This window comes from Balaenoptera physalus, assembly GCF_965194825.1.
Source record: "Balaenoptera physalus genome assembly, chromosome: 17".
In the NCBI taxonomy this organism is placed as follows: domain Eukaryota; kingdom Metazoa; phylum Chordata; class Mammalia; order Artiodactyla; family Balaenopteridae; genus Balaenoptera; species Balaenoptera physalus.
Genome location: NC_138895.1, coordinates 47,541,511 through 47,564,545, shown reverse-complemented (window position 1 = coordinate 47,564,545; position 23,035 = coordinate 47,541,511). Strand labels below are relative to the sequence as shown.

Below are 23,035 nucleotides of genomic sequence, written 5' to 3'. Positions count from 1 at the left end.
CCCTGGGGATGAAGTGGTCCAACTCCTTCCTTTAGAGTCCAGGAAACTGATGGCCACAGAGAGGAAGTGACTTTCACAAGGCCCCTTACCCTGCAGAGATGATTAGTGTCAGCTGTGCTGGGGGCAGAGGCGTGATTAGATCACAAGTCTATCACCTCTATGTTCCCTGGTCCAGCTGCACATCCAGTGGTCATCCTAGCCCAGCAGGGTCAGCAGAGTCTGCTCAGATAGACTGGTAGATTCTCAGAAGACAAACTAAAATGGTTTTCTCAAGGGAGGCTGGGTCTCTAAACAGTTTAATGTAACTAAATGTTGCAGGTGATTTGTCCCAGCGGCTTCTCCAGGCTCACCTCTCTCCAGTCTCCCTCTCACACTCAGCACTCAGTACTTAGTACTCAGTACTCAATGTTTAGTACTCAGTACTAAGTACACTCAGCTTCCTTCAGTTCACTCTCTGGACCCTGGGCTTGCATGTGCTATTTCCTATGCCTGGGAAGACTGCTCCCCTCCGTTTTAGTCCTTTCGGGCTGCTATGACAAAATACCACAGACCGAGTGGCTTCTAAACAATAGAAATGTATTGCTCACAGTTCTGGAAGCTGGAAGTCTGAGATCAGGGTACCTGCATGGCTGGGTGAGAGCCCTCCTCCGGGTCACAGACTTCCTGTATTCTCACATGGTGGAAGGGGCTGGAGAGCCCTGTGGGCACGAATCCCATTCATAAGGGCTCCACCCTCATGACCTAATCACCTCCCAAAGGCCCCACCTCCTAACACCATCACCTTGGGGGTTAGACTCTCAACATACGAATTTGGGGAGGACACAAACATTCAGTCCATAACACCCTCCATCTCTGGCTAGCTCCCTCCATCAATCTCCAGGTGTTGGATCAAACATCTCTTTCCCAGGAGACTTTCTCTAGACTAGGTGAGGGTCCCCCTGCCACACGCCCCTGTGACACCTCTTCTTCCCATATCACGACTCTCATCACACAGAATGGATGATCCATCTTTAATATCCTTCCTCCCTGAGAAACTTTAAACACTGCCAGGGCAGAAACGGAACCTGCATCGACCCCAGGGATGCCCAGTGCCCAGCACAATATGACCAGCACAAAAATGCAGGTACATGGTAAATACTTGTGGAGACTGAGAATCAATGAACCAAGAGCTTAAGGAAGTACCTAGACTCAAATCCAGAGACGAGAGTGAGGACAGACTTGATTGGGAACCATCACTTAAGTGAAATGGATGAGAGGAATTCGGAGAAATCCCAGGGTGCAGGAAGAAAACATTTTCCCTGTAAAAGAAGGATCCTCTTTTTTTTACATGTAAGGAGGCAGGTCTACACATTAATTAAACCCTCATCGTGAATGGGGTCTGCAATTTGTGATCAAGGTGAGCAGAAGTTTCAGGACATAGCACAGGTTTTTAGGGCCCGTGTCTAACAGCCCCACACACTGATACAGCCTGCGCTCCTCACATCTGGATTCCACATGCACGTGACTCATGGTGACTCATGCACGTCTGTGGTGCAGTAGTCATGGGGTGATGTGTTCCAAGGACTCGCACCTCTGTGGTGATGACAGACAGCAATCCTGTGTCTGGCGCTCCACGTAGGAGGTTATTAAAACCAACCCCAACCCGAGGGAGAAAGCCACAGTGGCCCCCTGCCAAGAGGGTAACCAAGGCAGAGAGATAGAATTACACCATTTGCTGGCTTTTTAAAGTAGTAAAACTAGGAGCAGCCATTCGTTTGCTAACTCTGTGTAGGCTTTTTCTCAGAGAGACCAGAAGCAGCTGAACTGAGATGTACTTTTAAAGGGCATCTCACACTGGGTAAGAGATCCTGAAGTCAGAAGACCCCAGTTCTAGTCCTGACTCTGTCACTGACCCCCAGGGCCAGCTTGAGGGCACCAGTTTTCTCCCTGTGCCTGTTTCCCACAAAAGAAAGGAAAGATCTTTAAGTTTCCTTCTGTTCCGTTAAACCTCTAATGTGAATATGCGAGGGTAAAGGTGGTCTTTTGCCTTCACTCTCTGTGATGGACTGAATTGTGTTTCCCCTCGAATTAATATGTTGAAGCCCTAACTCCCAATGTGCTGGTATTTGGAGGTGGGGCCTTTGGGAGGTGATTAGGGTTAGTTGAGGTCATGAGGGTGGGGCCCCCATGATGGGATTAGTGCCCTTCTAAGAAGAGACACAAGACAGCTTATTCTCTCTCTATCATGGGAGGACACAGCAAGAAGGCATCCATCCGCAAGCCAAGAGGAGGGTTCTCACCAGAACCTAACCATACTGGCACCTTGATCTTGGACTTCCAGTCTCCAGAACTGTGAGACAATACATTTCTGCTGTTTAAGCCACTCAGCCTACAGTATTTCATGATGGCAGCCTGATCAGACTTATACACTCCTCTTGCCCTGCTCAGGGTTGCTTCTGTCCTTCAAAGTCAAGCTGGGAGGCATCAGGTGGGAAAAGGCCTTTGCACACCCACCTCTGGTGTCCACAGTAGGAGTATCCCCAACCGAAATTCCCAGTGCCCTATGCTTGTGGCTCAGATCCCCATCAGCACCCTCCACTTGCTAGAAGAAGGTAGTCCCTGGGTTCCTGAGTCTGACTCCTCCCAGGGTGGTCCATCTCTGGAGCCCCACAAGGGGGGCAGGCCTGGCCCTGGGAGTGGGTCTCCAGGCATCAAGGCAAGGATGCTACCTCAGCCCTCTCCTCAGTGTGGGGCAGTCCAGCAGTGGGAAGCAAGACCATAACAAGAGTACCTTAGGGTTTATGGCAATTGACAAGTTTCCCAATGAATGTCTCTCCCTGTGCCACACAGAGACCCTGAGAGAGAGGCAGAAATGATCATTCTCAGTTTACAGATGAACAATCAGATCCAGAGAGGTCAATTCCCTTGCCCAGCATGGGAGCTACAAGATTTAAACCCAGTCTTTGGGCTCTCAGTTCAGTGTTCTTTCTACTCTGCCACGCTGGTTCTAGATCTGGGCACAGACAGCCACAGGGTGAGGTGGGGCCACGAGAGGTCCTAGTGGAGCCTGCCTGCAGTGGGTGGAGCAGAGCTGCTCCCAGCAGGGGGGAGGGGCAGGAAGCTACCCATGGAGGTGATGCTGGCCCTGGGCTGGGTTTTCGCCAGCAGGGTGGGATAGGGACGTTGTCCTCAGTGGAGACAGGATGGGCTGGAGGTACACGGCTCACTCAGAGGATAGGGGAGCTGCCCCCCTAAAGAACTGGAGGGAGCAGGGAAGACCTGGGTGGGGCTCAGGAGGGGAGGAAGGGGTTCTCGACCACTGCCAAATCAAGGCACTCGACTGGAAACTGGGGGAGACAGTGGAGAGCCACTGAAGGTTACTGGGCAGGGGTGGACCCTGTGCCAGGTGCCACAGGATGAAAAGACTGGTGGTCTCTGTCCATTCACTCTCTCATTCATTGAACTTTATAGAGCATCTCCTGTGGGCCAGGCCTGGAACTCAAGGTCCGAATAAGAGCCGGTCTCTAACCTCCAGGAGCTCGCAGGGCAGTGGGCTGTGTGTTCCATGCACATCTAGCCTACAGAGTCTTTCCTGGTGCTGGGGTGCCCTTGTACGAGGTCTGTCTCAGGGAAATTTCCAGGAGGTGGAGATGGGAGGAGTCCTCTCAGCTGCAGCTTGTAGAAGAGACTCCCCCGTTCCTCTCCCCACCTTACCCCCCAGGCTGTGGAACAACCCTCCAAGGCAAGGATGGCTCCTACGGGCAATCACAGCTTGGGGGCCAGGCGACCTAGAGGAAGGGAGGATGGGCGTCACTCTAGAGGCCAGAGAGCCCAAGGTGTCTGCAGGGGTGTGGGCATAACTGTGTCTACTTCCTTCCCGGGCCCTGGGAAACTGGGCCTGCTCTCCATGCTTCAGAGAACCTTCCAAAAAGCGAGTGAAGTGTTCTTCAGGACACCTGCTATCAAGGCTCTAAGTGGAGGCTGCCTTTATGAAGGGCCAAGGACACCCTTAGCTCCTGAGCCAGGCCTGGCTGAACCCCAGCTGCCTCCCCATCCAGAGCCCCGCATGATTTACAAAAAAGATGCAGTCATGGCATCAGGCTCTTTGTGATCTGGCATAGAGCTGGGAAACATACATCCCAACCCCAGTTAACTACGGCCACACCGAAAACACAGCCCATTATTTCAGGACAGGTCAGCTAGACTGAATCATCCTTGGGCAGACAGAGAGTCTTCAATTAGGGGACGAGCTCAACAGATATGCATGGGTAAAGTGCATCTCTTACATACCACCATTGCCTGAGGATAGGATAATTCTAACCCATCTGATCATCTCACATCTCATATGGACACACCATATATAAATAAATAATTATAAAAATTCACTTCTAATGGTATTGTTGAACATTTACTCATGTGGATGATATCACTGTATCATTAGTTACAAACACCATAAATGAGAAAATGGGCAACATTTAAAAGTGTCAGTGGCCATAACAGATGTGGACGTAGGGAGGGAGGGAGACGGGCACACGATTATAAGGAGAAGGAGTAGCATTTGTCTGGAAGGGCCATGAGAATTTCGTAGAAGTCCTGCAACTATCTTATAGTCAGCTCTTGGTCATCACAGTAATGGGGAGGACCAAAGAAAGGCATGAATAATCTAAGATGATGAGAATTAAAACAAACCAGTTAAAAAGTGTGTTTCTGGCTTTGGCATGCAGTCAAAGGTAGATACAATTCGACGCACCCACCCTCTTTCTGCACCCCGATACCCAGCCCGTCCCTGTGCTGGTGGTGCTGGCCATGTTGGCCAGAGCAGCGGGCTGGGAGGCAGCTGGGCAGGCAGCCACAAGCAAGCCATAAGACTCAAGACTCTATCCCAAATGGGGGAAACATTTTCGCACAGGCTGCATAGTTAGAGAGGCACACCCAGCTGTGCAATCAGCTCACCTGCCCAAGTGAACAGACGATATAAAAAGGTGGACAAGTTGTGGCCACAATTGTATCAGGGGTCAGGGAAGTCGGCCCTATAACCAGAAAGACCAGCAGGACAGACGAGGTCTCAGCAGCTTCCCCTTCTCCCAGAACTGACTTTGGAGTCACATAGCCCAGAGTTTGAACCCATCACTTAATAGCTGGTAACCTTAGGCTCTTTACTTCATCTGAGCTGCAGTTACCTCATCGGAAGATGGGGATTCCACGGGGCTGCGGCCGGACAAAGCAAGTGCTCAGCACAGAGCCCTGCCTGAAGTCCCCAGTCAGTAATGCGTCCGCATTATTATAACTCGTGCCAGCTCCAAAATGACCGCGAGGCAGACAGGAATAGCAAACAGCCGTCTCAGGCAGTGGGGAAAGGAGCTCGGGGCAGGGGGAGAAAGCAGCCACCAGCGCTGAAATCTCTGGGAGAGGCCTTCACACACTTTCACCCACGAAAACCGGGGTGTGGACACACCGGTGGCCCCTGTCCTCAGTGCCCCCCACTCACGATCGCTTGTACCAAGTCCCGCTCGTCCGACCTCAGAACACTCACTGGCACAGGTCTTGCCATCACTGCGGAGCACGTGTTCCTCGGGACACTGGCAGGCGAAAGATCTGTCGGTGTTGACGCAGGAGTATTCGCAACCATGGTCGCTCAGCAAACAATAATCCACTCCTGCAAAACCCAACAGCCCAGTGAGATGTCCTCGAGGCTCCTGGGCTACTGAGGATGGGAATCAAGTGACCGTTCGTGCTTACACCACCCCCCCACCTCTGCCCCAGGTTCTGCACCGGGAAGGCACGCAGTCCCCAGGAGACACCCCTACGATCTCCAGGGGGCCAAGAGCAGGGGACAGAGGGGGCCTGCTGTCCTCTGCAGTCGTCACATTTTTCACGCCTGTTGCAGAAACCTTTCCCTGTAAGAGAAGCACGAAGGGACTCACGGGAGCAGGTCTTGAGGTCCTCGTTGATGAGGAAGCCTTCCGAGCACTGGCACACGAAGGAGTCCTCGGTGTTGAGGCACAGCTGCTCACAGCCGTGGTCCTGCTCGGCGCAGTGATCCACCCCTGAGGCAATCACACACGGAAGAGACCGTAAGCAAAGGCGCTACGCCCACCAGCGAGGGGGCATCAAAAAACAAAACCACCTCCCAGGGAGCCCCTGCTGGGCTATTTCACTTCAAAAAGAGTGACGTGGAAGGTTTCATTCTACCCTGTGCCACTGGCCTTGTTTGTTTTTCTTCGCATTTCTTTGAGGAGTAACATGCATACGACTCCTGTCATGGGTGGTAATGAGAACAGCCCTCTGTGCCAGGCCTGGGCACGCATCACCTGCAATCCTGGGGCAACGCTGAGAGCGGGTGCCATCCCCATTGTCACAGAGAGGAGAGCCAGCCTCAGGAAAGTCGAGCTGCTGAGCCCACAGCCTGCAGCTGACAGAACAGTGCGTCAGAATGAGGGCTCCACACCCAACTACTTGGGCTCAAATCCCACGTTCGCCGCTTCCCAGCCGCGGGATGCTGGGCCGTCATTTGGCCTCTCTGCCGTCATCTCATGACTTGAGAAATGGGGTTGATGATTACTTTCTTAGAGGAACGTGGTGAGAGGAGTTGATTCATCTATAGCCCTCAGAACAGTAGCTGGCATACAGTAATTACTTCCTGAACGCTTATTATTACTAGTACATTGCTGGGGAAGAATTGTGTAGTTTCTTGACATCTGAAAATGAAAAAGTGTTGTTACCCCCCATAACCAGGACACCCAGATTCAGAAAACAAACCAAAGCCAAGGCCTGCATGCATGGCCGATCCTGGCACCGGGGCCCTGAACAGCTGGCCCCGCTAGGATAACAGACACACAGCTGCGGTGAACGGCTCCCACAAGACAGCCCTGCAGGCTGCCTCCCAGATTTCCTTGATGGAGGAAACGCACTCCCAGAGACTGGAGAGACACTGGAGGCCTTGTGCAGGGCCATCGGGTGGGCCTCTTTGACTCCCACAGGGCCTGGGACTGGTGCCTTCTGGAACATTCCACCAGTGGATCTGCCTACTGCAAACACTTGCAGGATCTCAGGAGCCAGAGGCCTGTATTCACATCTCAGTTATACCATTTACCAGTCACGTGACCCCCGGGAAGCTTAATCTTTTTGTGCCACAGTTTCCCCATCTTTAATTAGGGATAAGAATGTCGATGCCTCATAAGGCTCCGGTGCAGGTAAAGTGAGCGAGTGCCTGGAAAGTGCTCACGGCCGTGCCTGCACAGAGCAGGTGCCTTGTAAGGGCTTCCTGTCATGACGGCCTGGGGGCTCCCTGAGCCCCCATGGAGAAGAGGATACCATGCCTTTCTCTGGGGACCCCTGGGAAGAAATGGCTTGGTTTATACCTTCCTGAAGCTGACTAGACGGTCCTTCTTACTAGATCCCAGAGAGAAAGGATGGTTCAATCTCTTTTGGCCGCACCTCTGAGTGCTTCTAGGCTCCCCCAAGGCATGCTGGGAGGGAGAGGCAGGTCATGGCCCCTGGGGCTCTAGGTGGGCTCATCCAGGTCATGCCAAGCCTGCCCTGGGACACCTGCCAGAGCTGTCGGCTGGCAGACCCCGCACTCCTGGAAGAAGGCAGACTGTACACAGATGCATCTTCCCCAGGGCATCTTCTTGACGAGTGGAAGGACTCTTGCTCACCACTGGCTTCTCATAAGGACTCAGAGACTTCCAGAGGCAAATGCAGAGCAGTGCCAACTTTCTGGTTCAAAACTTCTTTGACTTCTGAGATCGATCCTTAGAAAGCCTAATTGAGGCACTTTGTGCGCTAGCTTTCCTGAGGACTGCTCTCTATCTAATACTTCATCTGTGAAACTTCCCCTCTGGGCAGTTTAAGGTCCAAATGCTGAACAGCTGCAGTATTCTCATTCACAATCTATCTCTGTCCCCAAAGCTGGAGCAGATGTGTGGCTTGCTGGGTGGAAAGCGACACAAAGGGCCCCTTCTGTGCTGGTCACGTCACTGCACCCATCTCCAGCGCACCAGGGTCACAGGCATCCACCGCAGTGTCATGCGCCCCCCACCCCCGCTGGCCTGGACCAGTGGAGACTGTGCCTCATAAAAAATGACGGAGCCATCCAGCTGGCAAAGCCTGCACGTTTCCGTGCATTTACATCACCAAATGGAGCTTTGTTGTGCCTCTTACAAAAGAAAATTAAGAAAAGTCTTCATAAAAAGTCCCATGTTTCTCAGCTCTGCCCTCAGATCAGCTCTGTGGTAGCCCAAGTGCTCTCTGAGGTCTGTCTCCTCCGTCCCATTGTCTCACCCTGGGGCCAGCACTGGTTACTCTGCCAGGCTCCATGACAATAATGAACTGTTATCTTTAACTGTATGTTTTCCTTGTGCCAGGCACAGTGTGGAGACTGAAATGGTCCTGATTATTCCCTTTAACAACTCTAGGAGACCAATACTATTATTATCTTCACTTTTTTAAACAGATGGGGAAGTCAAAGCTTGGAGAACTTAAATAACTTGCCTGGGGTCACACGTCTAGTATGTGGTACTAAACAATCCAACCTCTGAGGTAGGTGGCATGAATAGTCCCATTTTACAGGTGATGAAACTGAGGCCAGGAACGTTAAGCCTGTCAGACCGTCAGGCTCACTGGAAACCCAGGGGCCTCAAAAGTGACTGGCTGCTAGCGAGCCTGGGGGCCTGTGTGTGAACCTGGCCTTCCCATCAGAGCCCCTGCCCCGGGCACACTCACGGCTGCAGGTCTTGCCGTTGGGGTCCAGGGTGTAGCCCCGGTGGCAGCGACAGTAGTAGCCCTCCTCCGTGTTGATGCATTCATGCTCGCAGCCCGGCTTGTTCAGCGCACAGTAGTTGATCCCTGAGGGGAGAAAGGGCAGACCCTACTTCAGGCTCGGGGCTTCTCCAAGGGCTGATGTCAGCCCATCACAGTAAATATTCAGTAAGTAAGATGCTCTAGAGTAGGGGTCCCTAACCCCCGGGCCTCAGACCAGTACCGGTCCGTGGCCTGTTAGGAACCAGGCCGCACAGCAGGAGGTGAGCAGTGGGCGAGCGAGCGAAGCTTCATCTATATTTACAGCTGCTCCCCATCACTCGCATTACCGCCTGATCTCCGCCTCCTGTCAGCATTATGGTGAGTTGTATAATTATTTTATTATATACTACAATGTGATAATAATAGAAATAAAGTGCATAATAAATGTAATGCGCTTGAATCATCCCAAAACCATCCCCCTCCACCCCACCACCCCCAAGCCCGTGGAAAAATTGTCTTCCACAAAACTGGTCCCTGGTGCCAAAAAGCTTAGGGACCACTCCTCTATAGGATGGAGACAACAGCTCCTGCTCTCCATGTGCTTGTTTGAAAGAGAACCTGGCACCTGCAGCGAACCTTCACATTCTCCAGCATAGGTCTCTCCCCCATTTGATGGTCAAAAAGCTGGTGAAATGGGTTGAGCGCCATAGTTCCCAGCCCATCTCCCCCCAAGAAAGATGGAAAAGCTGGGAAAATTCAGTCTCTTCTTACAGTTAACCTGATAACTAGGGCTCAAAACATGTAGGGAGCTGCTGTTGGCAATGACATCTGACAGTGACATGGGACAGCACAAGACAGAATTCACAACAGCTGATCTTACAAGATACCCAGCTATTTAGGAGAGGCAGGAAAAGGCAGTTGCATTAAGAAGGATCCAATGCTCAACCTGGCTCTGGGTGAGAGCATAACAGCAAAGGTATCAAGAAACTGGAGAAGACGCAGCTCTGATGCCGGCCCAGGTAGTTGCAGCTCTGTCCTATGGTAACATTCACCCCCATCCGAGCTGTGCTTCTGCCAGCAGAGGGAAGCAGCATCACAACCAGCAGCCAATTAGCAGTTTCATTTTCTGGTAGAAAATGCTAAAACTACAAGATAGGCCCCTCCCCCCCCACCCCCGTTCCCCCCCCCCCCGACCCCGCAACTCACACACACCAGAGAAGGTAATGGGAGAGATGGAGAAGTATAACGGGAAATAAAATAAGCTTGTGGAGGGCCTCTATGAGACTGGTGTTGTGAGAAATGGTCACCAGCAACCTCAGGGGCTGAGCTGGATCCATTTAACTGCATTGTTCTTTTTCCTGGGGATGTGGCAGACATTGTTGGTTGCCTTGCCAGCAACTATTACCCTGTCTTCTTGAAACCAGAATCCTGACCCCCAAGGCATGAGTCATGAGTTGTCTAAGCCAGCCTGGCAACCATGTTTTCCTGTGTCAGTGATTGGTCTAGAGCTGGGAATATGCCTAGTTCTCGCCAATGAGACATAGGAGGAATTTATTGGGGCCCCTAGGAAAGATTTCCCTTCCTGAAAAGACAAAGATATATGAAAAGAAATGAAATGAAACCCACACCCGAGGGACCTCAGACTATCCCTTAAAGGGTCCATGATGTGCCCTCCCATGTGACTGGTGGGTGGAACTTTCCACGTGCACAGAGCACGGGCAGAAGTAGGTGCAGACTGAGCACAGGGAGAGAACTCCCACGACACGCAGGGGCTGGCCTAAGAGGAGAGATCCCACCACGAGGGTCACGGACCCCTTGGCACTCTCTCTGTACCTCATCCCTTCTGCAGGACAGAGGCAGAATATTGTTAGCTGTGTGCGATTTCTCAGTTCATCAACAGCCTTACCTGGGCAGAACAGACTGAATGCCAGGAAACAAGTAAAGAGCTTCATTGAAGAAAAACAGGCCCGGCAATAAAACTCCGGCCACAGACAGACAGACAAACAAAAAGCCAAGCAAACACAGAACACAAAGGGTCCCACAGTTTGGGGCCACATAGTGTAGGCCTGCAAATCCTACACTTCATTACACCATCAGAGAAAAGTGAAATTATCTTCAGTAAACACTGTTTTTAAAAGCCAGCATTCAGCCACTATGGAAAACAGTATAGAGGTTCCTCAAAAAAATTAAACATAGAATTACATGTGATCCAGCAATTCCACTTCTGGGTTTATACCCAAAAGAACTGAAAGCAGGGACTTGAACAGATACTTGTATATCCATGTTCATAGCAGCATTATTCACAAAGGCCAAAAGATGGAAGCAACCCAGGTGCCTATTGACGGATGAATGGATAAACAAAATGTGGTATATACATAATGTGGAATTTTTTTTTTTTTTGCAGAATTTTATTTCGAAAAAAATTTTTAATAGATCTTTATTGGAGTATAATTGCTTCACAATACTGTGTTAGTTTCTGTTGCACGACAAAGCGAGTCAGCCATATGCATACACATGTCCCCATATCCCCTCCCTCTTGAGCCTCCCTCCCATCCTCCCTATCCCACCCCTCTAGGTCATCCCAAAGCACCGAACTGATCTCCCTGTGCTATGCTGCTGCTTCCCACCAGCCAACTATTTTACATTCGGTAGTGTATATGTGTCGATGCTACTCTCACTTCGCCCCAGCTTCGCCCTCCCACCCCATGTCCTCAAGTCCATTCTCTATGTCTACCTCTTTATTCCTGAATTGTAACTAGGTTCATCAGTACCAATTTTCCTTTTTTTTTTAGATTCCATATATATGCGTTAGCATACGGTATTTGTTTTTCTCTTTCTGACCTACTTCACTCTGTATGACAGTCTCTAGGTCCATCCACCTCACTACAAATAACTCAATTTCGTTTCTTTTTATGGCTGAGTAATATTCCATTGTATATATGTGCCACATCTTCTTTATCCATTCATCTGTCGATGGACGTTTAGGTTGCTTCCATGTCCTGGCTATTGTAAATAGTGTTGCAATGAACATTGTGGTGCATGTCTCTTTTTGAATTATGGTTTTCTCAGGGTATATGCCCCGTAGTGGGTCATATGGTAGTTCTATTTTTAGTTTTTTAACCTCCATACTGTTTTCCACAGTGGTTGTATCAATTTACATTCCCACCAACAGTGCAGGAGGGTTCCCTTTTCACCACACCCTTTCCAGCATTTATTGTTTCTAGCTTTTTTGATAATGGCCATTCCCACTGGCGTGAGGTGATACCTCATTGTAATTTTGATTTGCATTTCTCTAATAATTAGCGATTTGAGCATCTTTTCATGTGCCTCTTGGCCATCTGTATGTCTTCCTTGGTGAAACGTCTATTTAGGTCTTCCGCCCATTTTTTAACTGGATTGTTTTTTTGATATTGAGCTCCATGAGCTATTTGTATATTTTGGAGATTAATTCTTTGTCTGTTGTTTCATTTGCAAATATTTTCTCCCATGCTGAGGGTTGTCTTTTTGTCTTGTTTATGGTTTCCTTTGCTGTGCAAAAGCTTTTAAGTTTAATTAAGTCCCATTTGTTTATTTTTGTTTTTATTTCTGTTATATAATGTGGAATATTATTTAGCCTTAAAAAGGAAGGAAACTCTGACATATGCCACACATGGATCAACCTTGAAGACATTACGGTAAGTGAAACAAGCCAGTCACAGAAGGACAAATATTGTAAGATTCCACTTATATGAGGTTCCTAGAGTAGGCAAAGTCATAGAGATGGAAAATAGGATGGGGGGTTGTCAGGGGCTGGGGGGAGAGAGAATCGGTACAGAGTTTCAGTTCGGAGAGATGATAAAGTTCTGGAGCTGGATGGTGGTGATGGTTGTACAACAACATGAATGTACTTAATGCCACTGAACTGTACCTGTAAAAATGGTTACAATGGTAAATTTTGCTGTGTATATTTTAACACAATTTTTTAAAGGGCCAACATTGTCTTTAAGAAAGATTTACACACAATAATTAAATTTAAAAACATGAAGGTTCTTGAAGAGGTTATCACTCAGCTATCTGGCAAACAGCAATTTTAAAATGCCTCTTCTCCAAATGGTAGTTTACAGCAGAGGTTTAACTGTAGATCTTTGCCTTCTTTACATGCTTCAGTCACAATTCTTCACATGTTATTTAGTCATTCACACATTTATTCATTCAATCTGTATTTATTGACTACCCACTATGCCCCCCACATCTGGTCCAGTCTCCTCCCTAACTGTGATGAGCTATACATGGGCCAGGCTTGGGTGTAGGTTTATCTGGCAAAGCCTGGAGTGTCCAATAACCCTGCGAGGTCAGATGGCAGGACTGCCAGATGACCAATTAAACAGCGCTTATGAGTGCCAACTCGCAAAGGAGCTAGAGACCTCACTGAGAAGATGAGAAATAAAAACATGAAAGATTAGTGACCCAGACAGTAAATTGTAATGCCAACTGAGTGGCACAGAGAGTAAGTTTTAGAAAAATTGGACAGGCTACAAAATGTTAAGGCAGAAAGTCGTGTGCCTTCAGTTTGGGAAATCGGGGTCCAGAGAAGCAAAGCAGCCTGTCCAAGGTCACACGGCCAGCATGAGTGACACTGCCAAGACCAGCCTTCGCGTCCCCCGGCTCAACCTGTGGCCCCCGCCCCAGCTGTTTAGAATGTGATGTCTCCAGGACTTCCCTAGCGGTCCAGTGGCTAAGACTCCACACTCCCAATGCAGGGGGCACGGGTTCAATCCCTGGTTGGGGAACTAAGGTCCTGCATGCTGCATGCCGCGGCCAAAAAAAAAAGAATGTGATGTCTCAGCCATGGTGCCAGTGTGAGCAATCCTGGAGTCCAGCAAGCGGGTCCCACCCACCTCTGATTCCACCCTGGGGCCCCCGCCTAGACCGCCAGTTCCGGTCTCTGTGTCGCTGCCTTAATAATTTATGCTTTAAGTCGATGACAGCACTTTCCAGAAAAAGAAATTATGCCTGGATGAGGAGGAAGAACAAATCCTGGCCAAGACTGTTTTCTTCAGTAGGATTCTGCCTTGAACTTTTTTTTTTTCCAATTTAACTGGATGACATCAAATTCCTTTGAAAAATAGATTTCTTATTAGAAGTGAAAATAGCCCACGTCCATCAACTGCCGATTAAATGTGAATGGCTGTACCCTGCGCTTGAGATCTTTAATGCTCTCAGTATCCTCAGACTCCTAATAACAACCTCCAGATTTTAAGCCCCATTTCTCTGCTTCCCGATTCCATGTAATGCTCCAGAGAGAGGGTGAGCGCTCACTTTCCGTTCTGCCCTAACCACCGGCGTGTGCGCATTAGGGCGAGGTGGCTCTCAGAGGGATCTCAGGAGTCAAGGGCTGGGTTTGTAGCAAAGACAATGGAAAAAGTAATGATGAGGCAGGATGCTGGGAGAAGGGCTGATGAGGACATTGGGTTTTAAAAACAAATTCCATTTTTCTTGGATGGAAAGTGGGGCACCTGGCTAAAGAGGAAATGGAGCTATTACTGAATACATATGAATGAGCGTTAGGGACTTGGGCTGGGTCGCAGCCTGAGACTGGCCGTCTGTGGGCAGTGGTCACACTACTCCCAAATGGTCACTTGCTCTGCACTCGTCCTTCTGTTCTTGGCCTGTCTCTTCCCTTGATAACTGTGCAGTCCATGCCTTGGACTCTTCTCTTACTCCAAGTGCCTCTCCAGGCAGGATGTGGAGGGAGGGGCAGAGGGCGAGGGACTCCTAGACGATTGTAAGAGATGCAGAGCTTCAAGCCAGTTCTCTTCCACTGATGGCCACATGCCCAGCTCGCTTCCTTCTCCCTCCAAAAGCGACACACAGTGAAGCCTGCAACTCCAATGAGTGTCTGAGTTGAACCAGATCTAATTATCCCCCATGTAAGAGATTTGGGTTCACAAAGGAGTCCAATGGTGAGTGCTTTTCCCTGGGTGAAGTCAGCCACTGACACTCTCACCCCTAGGAAAAGGTGTAAATAGCACAGAGAGGAGTGGCCAGGCTGGCCTTTCCCACGTACTGCATGCATGTGTGGTCTAATGGAAAACAATTAGATGTGTCCATCTAATTGTTTTCACATTCCGAATGCTCTCAGTTAAAATTCCCGTCCGATGCTTGAATGTTTCCAGGGTTTGCATCCAGGCAAGGTGGTGGGAATCATTTTTTATAAGAGAGGCTCAGTTTCAAAATATGGGCTCTGCCACCCTCCGCCACCGTACAAGGTTTAACACGAATTAGAGTGAGCGTGTGAGTTAACATGTGCTGTAAGCAGACTGTAGCTTGTGGACACAATTCTATAAACCACAAAGCTTTTCAAAAAAGATATATGGTAAAACTTTTGAAAATCCGGTCCTGTGATGCAGAACGCTGCTGTACTTATCAGCAGGAAGAAGTGGATGAAGGGACACATAAGAGAATATGTCCCTTAATGGGAGTTCCACAGAGTTCTGTGCATGACACTGTTGGGAGAACGTGTACAATTCAGCGTGCGTATGTGTGGACTAACTTCGGGAATGCTCTTTGAGAAAACACTTGCATGCCTTAAAAGGGCCATCTTTCTAACAAGGTAGAGTAATTCAGACGATAGTTGCCATTTCTCCAGGATGGTAAATCTCAGAGATCCATTTGCTCATTCATTCATTCACTAAATATTGTGTCACACCAGCACGCGCCAAACACTGAGGTGATGAGGATTCACGAGCGAGAAGAAGAGAAGAACCTCTGTCCTTGTAGACCTTGCATTCTAGCAGCCTCTCAGGGACAGATCTCTTAAAGAGATCCCACTGGGGGTCCGTGCTCTAGATCCCCAGTCAAGCCCTCTGAGGTGCTAGACGACAGTATCTGAGCCACTCAGCACATCCTTAATATCATCCTGCTGACACCATGTACCTCTTGAATGCTGCAGGGATGTCCCAGAGTCTTCTATTTTTCCTTCCTTCATAACAAAGAGGAAAGAGCTGCAACTTCCCCTTTCTTAGCGGCCATCAAGTGTCTCATCTTGTAGGACTGGAAGAAACCAGCTCCTTTTCCCTCCAACTCTGGACCCAGCCTTTTCTTTCTCAAAGTCCCAAATACTTGTTGCAGGTTGGGGGCGGGTTGGGGGGGGTTGGTAAAAGAAGGGAGGATGTGCCCTCATTTCAAATAGGTGGGAGCTTCAGCTTGGGCCTCGATTTCACTAAATGAATCTGATGGGCAGACCCAGTCTATGCGGTCTCTAAAAATTATCCCCATCACAGGATCAGGTGAGACAAAAGGTAAAATAAAAGGCAGAATACTGTTAGCAAACACAAATGCTGAGTACAAGTGCACCTGGTTGAGACTTGCAAGGGAAAGGAAAACCAACAGGGCCAGTTGAGGAACAAGCCCTTCTTCAAGGCCCAGTGCAACTTACTTCTGCAGGTTTTCTGATCTGGATTCAGGGTAAAGCCTTTTAAGCAGCGGCAGGAATAGGAATCATCTGTGTTAACACACTCGTGCTGGCATCCATGGTTAGGTGAGGCACAGTAGTCTATCTCTGAAAAGAAAGAAAACTCAGAATGATGAATAAAACTAGAAGTCTAGCATAGAAAAGTCAAAGGATTTGCAGTCTTAACTTTTCCTAAACGAATACATTCCCATGACCTCAAACACTCATGCCACAGAGGGATCTCTCAGTGAAGGTATTTCCATGTTTAGGGATACAGCCTCCCAGGAAGAGAACTTTCTTGACATGTTACAAAATGTTTATGCTTTGTGAAGATGCTTACTTTGTCTTGGTTCATGTCAGAGCCACTAAAATGAAAGTGTGTGACTGGGTGTCGGTTGTTGTGCCACAGGCTGGGAAGAGAGAGCTTAGCTGAATATTTTACTGAACTTACGCAATTAAAATAATGAAATCTTCCCAAAGTCAAACTTTAAACCACTTAACTGAGTGAAACAGAGCCAAATAGGATAAAAATGATATCCTGGGAAAAAGAAGGCCTGGGAGTGAAAGGCATATTTTGAGGGCAAAACACCTCCCCTGTTACGTCACTGGCCTCATCTACACTTAAATCATCTCAAGGCTTCACAGTCAGGGAATGTGATCTCTAGGTCCACATTAATTTAAACCAAAATATTCGGAAACAAAGGTCACATGGAATTTTTAATAGTGAAATTTTACTTGTATAAGTATTTTTTAGATATGGATTAGAACTGTTCTACTGACAGGTCTGCACCAAGTATTTTGCTGTAGTGGAACCTGGGTGCATTGTCTAAAATGGCTTGAAATAAGTGGCCACTGATGGGGTCTTAGAAGGTGTCTTTTTGTTTTAATGAGGATTTTTATTGTTTTAAGGAATATATGAACTACATCTATCATTTTCCTAATGAAGCATTTGGTATAAATGAGTTTTCCCAGCCTGTACCAAAGGAAACAAAACGAGTAAGAGAAAGGCGTACAATATTCTCAAAAGAAAAAACATTGAGAAAATGCCAATTCTTCCGAATTTAAAGTCATGGAAAATTTTAAACATATATAAACAAATGAACTGAGTAGTATAATAAATCCACGTGCATATCACTCGGCTTCAAGAGAATCAATCTACAGCTGACCTTGTTTCCTGTATACTCCCATCCCCCATGCTAAGATGCCATATTACTTGAAAGCAAACCCCAGATGTTATATCATTTTGTCCATAAATATTTCATAATGTATCCTTAAAGGACTGGACCTCTTTAAAAAATATAACTGCAATACCACAATCACATATAAAGGTATTTAAAAAGACTTTTTATTTGGAAATGATTTTAAACTTACAAAAGTTGCAAACATAAAAATACAAGTAGATAGGTACAAGAAACACCTATATACGCTCTACCCAGATTTATCTATTGTTAACATTTTATCCCATTTGCTTTATCATTTGCTTATCTCTCTGAATTATTTGAGGGTAAGTTACATATATCACCATCCTTTTTCCTTAAACACAGTGTGTGCTTCCTAAGAGGAGGGATATTCTCTTATATAACCACAGTGTAGCCATAACTTCATAAATTTACATTTATACAAGACTTTTATTTAATCTACCATCCATATTCTAGTCTTCTAAATTGATCTAATAATGTTCTTTGTAGCATCTTTCATCCTCCAGTACAGAACCCAATAGAGGGTCAGAGATTATACTTAATATTCATGTATGCTTAGCTTCCTTTAATCTGGAACCATGCTGTCTAATGTGGCCATTTAAATTAAAATGGAATGGAAACAACCTAAATGTCCATCAACAGATGAATGGATAAAGAAGGTGTGATGTGTGTGTGTGTGTATATATATGTACACACACAGTATGAAATGTTATTCAGCCATAAAAAAGAATGAAATAATGGAATTTGCAGCAACATGCATGAACCTAGAGATTATCATACTAAGCGAAGTAAGTCAGAAAGAGAAAGACAAATACCATATGATGTCACTTATATGTGGAATCTAAAATACGACACAAATGAACATATCTATGAAACAGAAACAGACTCACAGACATAGAGAACAGACTTGTGGTTGCCAAGGGGGAGGGGAGGTGGGGAGGGAAGGATTGGGAGTTTGGGATTAGCAGATGCAAACTAGTATATATAGGATGGAAAGCAACAATGTCCTACTTCATAGCACAGGGAACTATATTCAATATCCTGTGATAAACCACAATGGAAAAGAATATGAAAAAGAACGTGTTGATATATATGTATAACTGAATCACTTTGCTGTACAGCAGAAATTAAATACAACATTGTAAATCGACTATACTTCAATAAAATTTTTTAAAAAATTAAAAGAGATTAAAAGTAAATAAAATTTAAAATGTAGATCCTCAGTTGCACTGGCCACACCTTAAGTGCTCAGTAGCCACAGTAGCTCCTGACTCCTATGTTGTATGTGGCAGATATAGAGCATTTTCACTATCACAGAGTGTTCTATCCAGTAGCAACAGTCTAGAAACACTTCCACCGCCTCTCTTTGTGTTTTATGACATTAACATTTTTAAATAAAACAGTCAAAAAAAAAAATAAAATAAAATAAAATAAAACAGTCTCCCCTGCTCATTTTTAGTTTTATTGATGTACAACTGACAAAAACCAAACTGCACATATTTAAGATGGACATTTGATGTTTTGACATACATACGTGCCCATGAAACTATCACCACAACCGAGATAACTTACGCATTTCCCTCAGATGTTTCCTCAAGACACTTTCTAATTCATTCTTTCCTACTCACTCTGCCCCCAAATAATCGTTAATCTCCTGTCAAGATAAATTAGTTTGCATTTTCTAGAATTTCACATAAATGGAATCATACAGTTGTGTTCTTTTTGGTCTGGCTTCTTTCATTCCTCATAATTATTTTTAGATTCATCCATGTTCATGTGTATGTCAACAGTTTGTTCTTTTTTACTGTAGAGTAGTATTTCATTATATGGATATACCACAATTTATTTGTCTATTCACCTGCTGGCGGGATTTGAGTTGTTTCCGGTTTGGGGCTATCACAAATAAAGCAGCTATGAACATTCATGAACAAGTCTTGGTGTAGACATATGCTTTCTTTCCTTTTTTTTTAATATTTATTTATTTATTTATTTGGCTGCATCTGGTCTTAGTTGCGGAATGCGGGATCTTCATTGGGGCATGTAGGATCTTTAGTTGCAGCATGAGGGATCTTTTAGTAGAGGCATGAAGGATCTTTAGTTGTGGCATGCGAACTCTTACTTGCAGCATGTGGGATCTAGTTCCCTGACCAGGGATCGAACCCGGGACCCCTGCACTGGGAACATGGAGTCTTATCCACTGGACCACAAGGGAAGTCCCATAGACATATGCTTTCATTTTGAGTAAACATTTAGGAGTAGAATGGCTGGGTTGTATGGTAGATGTATTAATTTCTTAAACATTCCCACCAGCAGTTTATGAGAGTTCCAGTTGCTCCACATCCTTACCAACACTTGGTAATTTTAGCCCTTCTGGTAAGTACATAGTGGTTATTTCGTTGTGGTTTTATTTTGCATTTCCCTCATGACTAATGCTGTTGGGTATATTTTCATATGCTTATTTTCCATCTCTATATTTTCTTTAATGGAGTGTCTGATCAAATCTTTTGCCCATTTTTATTAGGTTGTTTGTCTCCTCACTAAGTTTGAAGAGTTCTTTAAATGTTCTAAATACAAATCTTTTGTTGGATATCCATTTTGCAAATATTTTTTCCCAGTCTGTGGCTTGCCTTTTCATTTTAGTAATAGTGCCTTTTGAAGAACAAAAGTTTTAATTTTGATGACGTTCAATTTATTCATTTTTTATTTTTATAGTTTGTGCTTTTTGTGTGCTCTTTAAGGCATCTTTGCCAAACGCAGGGTCACTAAGATCTTTTCCTATGTTTCCTTCTATAATTTTTATAGTTTTCAATCTTACATTTAAGTTTAAAGCCCATTTCAAGTTAATTTTTGTATGTAGTGTGAGGTAAGGGTCAAGTTCCTTTTTTTTTTTTTGCACATGGCAATCCAATTGTTCAGCACCATTTGTTGAAGACATTATCCTTTCCCCCATGAATTGCCTTAGTACCTTTGTTGAAAATACTTTCACCATATATGTGTGGGTCTATTTCTGGACTCTGTTCTGTTCCATTGATCTATACTTCATCTTTACACCAGTACCACACTGTCTTGATTACTGTTGCTTTATAATTGGTATTAAAAATCAGGTGGTTTAAGTCCTTCAACTTTGTGTATCTTTTTCAAAAAGGGCTATTTTAGTTCTTTTCATTTCTACGTATGTTTTAGAATCAGCTTGTCAATTTCTACAAAAAAAGCATGCTAAGATTATGATAGATAATACTGTGATTTATATAGATTAATTTGGAAAGGACAGACATCTTAACAGTATTAAGTCTTCTGATCCATGAATATATCTATTTAGTTAAGTCTTTTTTAATTTCCCTTAGCAATGTTTTGTAGCTTTCATTGTAAAGGTTTTCACATCTTTTGTCAAATTTATCCCTAGGTGGTACATATTTTTGATGCTATTACAAATAGCATTTTAAAATTTAAATTTGTGATTTTCCATTGAAAGTATATGAAAACGGACTTCCTTCATGGTGCAGTGGTTAAGAATCTGCCTGGCAGTGTTATACAGCAGAAACTAACACAACAATGTAAAGCAATTATACTCCAATAAAGATGTTAAAAAAAAAAGAATCCACCTGCTAATGCAGGGGACACGGGTTCAATCCCTGGTCCGGGAAGATCCCACATGCCGCGGAGCAACTAAGCCCGTGCGCCACAACTACTGAGCCTGCATGCCACAACTACTGAAGCCCACGTGCCTAGAGCCCACGCATTGCAACTACTGAGCCTGCGTGCTGCAACTACTGAAGCCTGCGCACCTAGAACCCATGCTCCCCAACAGGAGAAGCCACTGCAATGAGAAGTCCACGCACTGCAACAGAGTAGCCCCCGCTCGCCGCAACTAGAGAAAGCCTCTGCACAGCAAAGAAGACCCAAAGCAGCCAAAACAAAACAAAAAACAAAAAAAAAATGAATGGCAAAGAAAAAAAGAGGGAAGGAGGACATACAGAGTAAAAGAGACTCAGTTTAAAAGAAAAAAGAAAGTATATAAAAAATAATTGATTTTTGTATATTGACCTTGTACCCTGCATCCTTGGTAAACTCACTTAATAGTTCTAGAACTTTTCTGTAAATTCCGTTGGAGATGTTGTCTGTTAATAAAGACGGGTTTTGTTTGTTTGTTTTACTTAATCTTTTTTTTGTATAGAGTTCTCCATTTTTAATATTTGGTTAAACAAAAAAACATCTTTTATAAACAAACCCAGCACAAGGCCAACAAAATGTCTAGGGTTGCCCCTTACTGGGTATCAGGGTCAGGCCTGCTCCCTTTCTTAAAGGAAGTGGGGCTTTTTGCCCTTGGGCATCAGCATAGGTCCCTGTTCCTAAGCACCAGAATTGGTTATGAACAGAGAAACCAGCCCTGAAATGTGTTACTTAATCATTTTGATTTTACATTTGTATTTGTTTTCTCTTATGCTGGAAGTATAGGTACAAAGTGACATTAACATTATATATATTTATTGTATCATATATTTATATGTGTATATGTATAATTTCAAAATAGAAAACAATTCTATTATTAATGCTAATACTACTGGAAACAGTTAAAGCTCTTTTGTTTTTCGGATATCCGCCACTTGGAATGTAAAGTCAACATATTCCCTGCCTGTCACTTAAAATAATTCTCTGGGTGATTATGCTAACAACCTCATATACAGTTAGGCTCATTTGCTTCAATTTGTTCTGCAGACAATTCTCCAACACCAATTTGGAGCCCTGTAATTTAATTCAATTCTGACACTAACTACCCAGAGTTAACATCCAGTCTCACAAGGTAAAGTGTAAGGTCCCCAGTAAGACTGCCCTTACTTCAGATACCAGCCTGCAGTGGGGTCCCCAGGCCACCTTCACTTCTGCATAGCCACCTACAATTTTGGGGTCTCCCACAACTCACTCCTTTCAGGAATTTATTAGAATCACTCACAGAACATAGGAGAGTGCTATACTTAACAATGACCATAATAAAGATGCTTTTAACTCTTCCTTTCCAATCTAGGTTTCATTTCTTACTTTCTTTTTTTCTTCATTATTACAATGGCCAGAACCTTACAGTCCATGCTAAATAGAAGTGGTGAGAGTGGGTATCCTGTTTTGTTCCTTACCTTATAAGGAAAGCATTCAGTCTTTCATCATTAAGTATGATGTTAGCTGATAGTTTTTTCACTGATGCACTTTATCAGATTGAGGCAGTTCTCTTCATTCCTAGTCTGCTGAGAGACTTTTTTTTTTAAATAGTAAATGAATGTCAGGTCTTGTCCAGTGCTCTTTCTGTATCTATTGACTTGGATCATATAGTTTCTGCTTTTTAGTATGTTAATGTTTTAAATTTCATTTGAATGTTAAATCATCCTTGAATTCTTGGGATAAATCCCACTTGTTCATGAGGTATTATCCTTTTTGTATATTGTGGAATTTTATTGCTAAAAATAATTAAAGATCTTTTGCATCTATTTCATGAGGGATATTTGTGTGGTTTTCTCTTTTATTTTGGCTGCACCATGCTGCATGCTGGATCTTAGTTCCCTGACCAGGGATCGAACCGGTGCCCCCTGCAATGGAAGCACGGAGTCTTAAACACTGGACCACCAGGGAAGTCCCTGGTTTTCTTTTCTTGTAATGTCTTTTTCTGGATTTGGTATTAGGATAATGCTGGCCT

The 23,035-nt window shown here is 45.3% G+C and overlaps 1 protein-coding gene across 9 annotated transcripts in view; it reads right to left on the bottom strand.

The window, feature by feature from the left end:
- The window catches only part of MATN2 (matrilin 2), a 150,176-nt gene that overhangs the window by 21,393 nt on the left and 105,748 nt on the right, over positions 1-23,035 (bottom strand). For all 9 annotated transcript variants that reach the window (XM_082432697.1, XM_082432692.1, XM_082432693.1 and 6 more), the window contains 4 exons: positions 16,139-16,261; positions 8,704-8,826; positions 5,904-6,026; positions 5,513-5,635 (listed from right to left, as the gene is read on the bottom strand). In XM_082432697.1, the coding sequence (XP_082288823.1) occupies positions 5,513-5,635; positions 5,904-6,026; positions 8,704-8,826; positions 16,139-16,261 (492 nt within the window). The remainder of the gene's footprint in view (positions 1-5,512; positions 5,636-5,903; positions 6,027-8,703; positions 8,827-16,138; positions 16,262-23,035) is intronic.